The 7,012-nt window shown below is 45.6% G+C and overlaps 1 protein-coding gene across 3 annotated transcripts in view; it reads left to right on the top strand.

Moving 5' to 3' along the window:
• The first annotated feature begins 182 nt into the window (after positions 1-182).
• Positions 183-7,012, top strand: part of LOC147008713 (peregrin-like) — a 75,039-nt gene continuing 68,209 nt past the window's right edge. For all 3 annotated transcript variants that reach the window (XM_085863522.1, XM_085863521.1, XM_085863523.1), the window contains exons 1-2: positions 183-1,758; positions 1,889-2,314. In XM_085863522.1, the coding sequence (XP_085719648.1) occupies positions 1,024-1,758; positions 1,889-2,314 (1,161 nt within the window). In that variant the 5' untranslated portion in view covers positions 183-1,023. The remainder of the gene's footprint in view (positions 1,759-1,888; positions 2,315-7,012) is intronic.

The following is a 7,012-nucleotide window of genomic DNA, read 5'->3' as shown; positions in this document are numbered from 1 at the left end:
ACGGACTTTGCGAGCGCTGCAAAAAACTAATTTGCGCTCAACTCAACCCAAACCGGCCAACCACTCACGATTTCTAATACTTTCCAACGTACGTACTGCCCCGGGGGCAGCTATTATCGCCGTGAACGCAGCGAATCGCGTCACCAGCCGCTTCCAAGGCATCTGTACTTCGACAAATCCGACTCTCGCGCGGACTAGCTTTGCAGGGCCGCAAGCGGCCGTAGTCTGGATCTCAGAGGTTCTCTCGATTCGGAGCCGCGGTTCGTTTGGTCCCTGTTTTTGTGGTTTTTTCCTTTTTGGGACTTGATCTCACGGTCACGGAGACTCGGCGTTCCAGGACGCATCGCCTCACCTTATCGCCGTTTCCTCGGGATGCTGCATGTGGGACTGTCCGGGCATTAAGGAGTGAGCTGTTCGCCCCTAACACCGGCCTGAGGTGCAGCTCTCTGCTTAACAAGCGGCCGACTAACTCGTGGCCCGACCACCGACGGCCTTCTCAAGGCCTCCAAAGCGAGACGTTGCTGAGCGATTCGCTGTGCTTCTGGGATTCCCAGCTGTCGTTCCCCTTGTGTCCCGTTCTGTGCATGCGTCCGGTGCTTGGCGGTCTTGAAGGGTCTTCGACATGATCTGGTGGTAACCTTGGTAACCAAAGAAGGGAGGGGGGACCTTGGTTGATGTAGCTTGTATGTGGTGGGCACGGAGTAGGAGGAGGGGGCCAGGGAGACGGACATGGATATAAGGTAGGGATGGTAGGGGGTGGTTTACAAGTGCCTGTGTCGTTTAAATTGTTTTGTTTCTTTTCCACCAGAGTACGGATCACCGTCTGCGAGAGTTTGCTATCAAAGGGGGGACGCAGGACGTTGGTGTCACGGTTGTGTATATAGGGTGTTTGTATGATATAGGTTCGGTGTATGAGGAGTCGTGCGGCACAAGCAGGGTCCTGCCACTTCAGCACAGGTGTCTTTATGGCAACGACCTGGCAGGTGACGCGGTGGTGGTGAGTGGGCATCCTCGCCGGGAACCATGCTGAGCCAGGCGGAAGACGTTCGTGGGTTGTGTACGGCTCTTCGTGCTTCCAAGCCCCCGTACGAATGTCCTGTTCCCACGTGCCGCCGCCTTTATAAGAGTTATAGTGGAATCGAATACCACTTGCATCGTTATGACCACACCGCTCCACCACCCTCTCCCACCACGACTCCATGCCCCGGGCGAAGGCCCAAGAAGAAAGGCAGGACTACTGCGGCAGGCTCGCCGAACCGTTGGCCTTGTCATGGATCTCCGGCTGGGTCGCCGTGCCAGGAGGCGCCCGCTGCCAGTGGCGGAGGTGACATGGTGGTCGTGGTAGGGAGCGGAAGCCGTAAGGCGGTGGAGGTCGAGATCGGAAATCGATTGTACAGGTTGCCCATCAGCGAGTCGCTGGAAATTGTTTCAGAGTCCTCAGAAGGTGAAGAGGTTGTTGAGAATGGCTGTATAAAGGAGAATGTTGAGACGACGACCGCAAGTCCAGAAACTTTGTCCACACCCGCGTCGGACACACAAACTGCCGGACAGAAAACTGGGCGACAGAGCAAGAAAGCTCGAGAAGCTGGCACTGGAGGGAGTGTGGCAGGTGGTGGTGTTGGAGGAACTCCACAGGTTGCAGCAAGAATCCCAGAGGTGTCATTCCGGCGAATCGCGCCAGATCCAGGGGATGGTCCGGCCAGAGATAAGGCGTACTTTGTCTTTGTGGAGAAGACGAGCGAAGAACTGGATGAGGAGGTAATTTTAATGGGTTGTAGCAATTCTAATTTCTACATTTACATGGCCAAGATACTGTTGTGGTGTTTTAACATCTGCATGGTCCCATTGGTTATGTTTTCTTCTTTTTTTTTTTTTGATTCCACTGTAGGTGGAGTATGACATGGATGAAGCAGACTCCGCTTGGTTGGAGCTCATCAACGGGCGACGTGAGCAAGACGGCTGCCAGCTTGTGTCTTCGGAACTTTTCGAGTACCTCATGGACCGTTTAGAAAAGGAGTCGTGCTTTGAAAGCAGGAGTCGCACCGGAGCGACGGCGTCTGCTCCCCAGGATGACGACGATGCCGTTTGTTGCATCTGCAATGATGGCGAGTGCCAGAGCAGCAACGCCATCCTATTCTGTGATATGTGCAATCTCGCCGTGCATCAAGAGTGCTACGGTGTGCCCTACATCCCTGAAGGACCATGGTTATGCCGTAGGTGCCTCCAGTCGCCTTCGCGGGCTGTGGACTGTGCCCTCTGCCCCAACAAAGGTGGTGCCTTCAAGCAGACGGATGATGGCCGCTGGGCCCATGTGGTGGGTAGTTGAGTGATTGCATTCCAGACCACATTCTTTCTTGCCGTTGTTGTATCAGTAAACGTAGCATCTCTATTGGTTAAGATTAACGATTGGTGGCAAAGAGATTTAAATGATAAAATCATCAATTCCAAATATATATATATATATATATATATATATATATATATATATATATATATGTTTTAACTTGTGAAAACGTATTCAGATTGGGAAACGATCATGTGGAAATTGTTTCAACTTCCTGGGTTCAAAGATTGAAGTGAGTTGAGAATGTGTCCGAGAAATTAATAGACGGTTAGCGTCGATGAGAACAGAAATGTCAGGATTGACAAAGATGTGGAAAGACATACGTGTGACGATGCATACCAAGAGGAGGCTGGTCAATGCTCTGGTATTTCTCGTAATGTATGGATTTGAGTCATGGACGGTGAAGAAGAAAGAAAGGAATAACATTGAAAGTTTTGAAATGTTGTGTTGGAGGCTAATGATAAAAAAAAATGCCATGGACTGCAAGAAGAACAAACAAATCGGTGACTGAAGAAACTAGAACGGCACTCGGAGAGCGTATGTTCTCGCCTCGCACATTCATTCTCAACAAAAATACCATCGCTGACTGAACACGCTACTATTATGGCCCATATACCCACATCATCCATTCATCCTATTATGTCATATAGTTTCTTGGCATGGGTTATGACGTCAAAAATGTAATTCTTCACTCGCATCAGGTCGTAGAACAGATATATGAAGTTTCAGATTTTTCAGATAAGGATTTCAATTCGAGCAATTATGGCTGGAATACCAGTTCACCGATGACGTCGTCACTCTCACCATATATACCCCATGGGGAGTTGATGACATTTGCCGAGTTCCAATATTTTTTTCATTGAGTGGTTTTGGAGAAAATGATTGTCCAAATTTTTCCTTTAATCCAATTTGGCTTCCATATCATGTGGCCTATGACGTCAGAGTTAGCAACAAAATATTCTCCATGGGGATTCCCTCCTCTGTTTAAAGCTTTGCATCGATCAGACAAGCTGTTGCAGAGAAAACCATTTTTAAAGCGAAAATATATACAGTTGACACAGACAGATAGACATTGCAATAATCTCGCATCTCTTTTTCGGGGCAAGACTATTTGCACAACCATGTACAATGTACATGAGGAGCACTGATCATGCTAAAACAGAAACTCTTAATCTTGGACACATCATGCTTGCAGAAAACGAAAGTCGAGAGAAAAACCATGCTGGGTATTGTTGAGCTAAGAATCAGGAGAGGCAGACCTTATGCGTGCTGGATGGATGGGGTAAAGGCTGCAATCAAGCTGTCACTGCCAGAGCTTCAGGAAGCGGTGGAGGATCAGGATCTATGGAGCAATCTGATCATGAACGTCACCAGAAGTTTGCCATGACTTAATGGAACTGGATAAAGTACAACAAATGGGGCTGACAGCATAGCTTAAAGGTGTGCACACTCATCTCCAAGCTGTCATTTCCTGGGTTTGAATCTTGGCTCGGCTTTATACTGTCACAGTGGTGTCTTGCAGGCAGGACGATACATCGTGTGTGTGTGTGTGTGTGTGTGTGTGTGTGTGTGTGTGTGTGTGTGTGTGTGTGTGTGTGTGTGTGTGTGTGTGTGTGTGTGTGTGCGCGCGCGCGCCATCCATCGGACGGGACGTTAAACCGGGCGTCCCGTCTGCTGGCATTGGTTAGTGGACGTTGATGATCGCACGGCGTCCGTCACGAAGAGTAGACGAGTTATCACCATTACCCTGGCTAAATTCCTGCTCTGACTACCACTGGGAAGGCAAAGGCAAATGATCCAGTGTGATCCTTGTCATGGGCCTACTACTGCTTTTGCAGCACTGAACCTTGCAGACGTGCAAAACACCACAATGCTTCTGGATTCGTGTTTTGGCACAAATAATATCATAACTTATTGACACCTTCATGTGGTTCTTTTCCTTAAAGGTCCCATGACACTTAAAACTTTCTGGTTATTTATATATTAACTTGACCTTCCTAGTGAAGAAATCACCCGTTTATTTTTTTAAAATAAAAATGGGATAATTAGACCACTATTTCAAACATTTCTGGTGCTTTTCACAACTTGCTATGCCCCGCCCCTCAAAGAAGTTGACTTCAGTGAGCCACAGCGTTCACGTCATCTCCAGAACGCGACTCGCACAGAGTGGATTGACTACATGTCGCGCGCCGTCTAAAGTACATACAAATGCATTGTGCACATGTGCTTGCTATCTCACTGATCGTCTTCTGATGAATGAATGTCTAGTTGGTATTGCTACGTATAAGTTATGAGAAATAAATTACAAGTGGAGGCAAGCTAACAGCACTGTTGTTGTACATGCACTTATACCAGGGCCATTGGCATGTGAATCACTTTTTAATTAGGGAGCAAGCATAACTCATTTCAGAATTTTCTAATTTAAGACAATATTGGTGATGCAGCATGTTTCTGGTGGCAGCAAAAAAAAAAAAAATCTATACACCGAGGACAATATGCTCTTTAAAATCTCAACGTTTTCAACAAACGTCAACTGCATGCCTGGTAGGGTAGGGTTCGCTTAGTATAATGAACGTCCCTGCTTCTCTGACACATCGCCAAAGGTATCGAGTAGGCAACATGCTTTGTAAAGGCACATGAGGAGTATATCTTGTTACTGTACAAGTGGGTCAGAGTAATACAGTTTTGCACCGGCACATAAACGAATATACTTTTTGCAATACTGTAAAGGAACTAATACTGACTGCACATGGTAATTTGCCCAAAATATTACAGCAATTAAAATGTAAAGTACAATGATTAAATACATACATATAGTGCAAAGATAATGAGCAGACCTGCACAAAGAAATGAAAACTGCAACAGAAAAGAAATCTTCTTGTTGACTTGTGTATACCCTTGCAATGAAGCTTACAAACAACAAGTAACAATACAGGAATACCCATGCCCACCCAAGATAAAAAATAATGACGACAATAAATGTCCATTTGGATATCTGACAAAATGCCCACGTCACGCTTCCTCAAATCCCCGATACTCCTATTACACGGCCTCATAGCCTCGGGACTCTTACGCATTGACTTATACATTGTGTGCATGCTAATACAAGGTACTTGTCAACTCTAGAGTCGAGACTAGTCCGATAAATCATCGTCCGTCCGACTCGGCCGATAAATCTGACTTGCTGTAGCCTTGTTTTATTATCCTCTTTTTTTTTCATTGTTTCCTACTGGCGCTACATGACAACAGTAGGAATAAAATAAATAAAAATGCAACAGAACGTCAGATTTATTGGACTACTCTAGACAATTGTGTCACAAGGTGTGTTCTGCACACAAGTTTTCATCGTATCCAGACAGCGAGATTGCTTCGTTTTATGCGCGGAGAGATACGGCCGATGACATGGGCTATTGCTTGCTTGCGATTCATTCGCCGCGGAGAAACATGTCCGCTGCACTGCGCTGGTCATGTCACCTCACTAAAATATTTCTGATATCGAGCAGTATGCAAGTCGAATTTACATTATTGAATTACGAAGAGGATTTAGTCTAACCAGTTGTTATTGCCAAGTCTTTCTTCGATGTCCTCCCGATCATCATGAACGCCGGGAATTTCATCGCTATTTTCCTCTGCTTGTCCTGCTTCGGGCTCGAACTGGTAACGCCGTGTATCATTTCCAGCTGCTTGAACTTCACCTCCCGTGACTACGTTATCCGACAATTCTCCATCTGATTCAGACCAAAATCCTTCATGTCTCTCACACTCACTGTCGCTACCAGACAAATCAAAGTCCATGTCATCCATTATTCAAAACCAAATGTTTGATTTTTTTAAAGCAGAAATGAACGAAGCGTTTGAGTCGATCAATCGAATGTGGAAACACACAGAAAGCCAATAGAATCACGTAGACCACCAACCCGAGTAATTTACATGCAGCTTTTGTCGTCCTGGAGATGACGTCATGTGGGTTACGCCCCTTTCAGTAGATTTCAGCAGAATTTTTAGGGGTGTTCCCAAAGAGGTTTGTTTTTTTTAATTTTACATTTTACAGAACAAGTATTGTGAAAAAACATTGTCAGATCTGAAATCACGATGAAAAACTCCTATAGGACATGTATACTGTATATGCAATTTCAGTACTTTTGGGTGTCATGGGACCTTTAACAGGGGTCAGAATTGATTTGGTGGATAAAGCAAGATAAGTTGTAACCGTACGCAGTTCTCATATAAATGTTCTCAGCTTGGGGACATTTTAAGGAAATCTGTGACGTCTTTCACTCAGATGTACGATGTTATTGTCACCATGCTTTTTGAAAAAAAGACAGGGTTGTAGTAAGCTACTCTGTTCTGTCCGTCTGTTTGCCTGTCACGCTTATCTCCTTCTTAAACGATTGTGCAGAAATTCACCAAACTTGTTAGTTATGATCACCACATGTCATGAAGGTGCAAGAGCAGTATCATTCTTGGCACTGCCTTCAGGGTGGGGTCAAAAGGTCAAATACCCAAACTATGCAGTTGCGGTGACATTTTTATAAACATTTTAAATGAAACTTTGTGCATGCAATCAACATTGGGGAGCACGTGAAATATGTAAGGTTTTTTTTTTTTAACCTATTTTTTATTTTGACCCCCGGTTCGTACCTCAGGTGATGGGGACTTGGGGTCAAA

This window comes from Eptatretus burgeri, chromosome 18 (assembly GCF_056783735.1).
Source record: "Eptatretus burgeri isolate ZD-2024b chromosome 18, Ebu_testis_v1, whole genome shotgun sequence".
Classification (NCBI taxonomy): domain Eukaryota; kingdom Metazoa; phylum Chordata; class Myxini; order Myxiniformes; family Myxinidae; genus Eptatretus; species Eptatretus burgeri.
The sequence above is the reverse complement of the archived record's forward strand: the minus strand, read 5'-3'. Positions and strand labels throughout refer to the sequence as shown.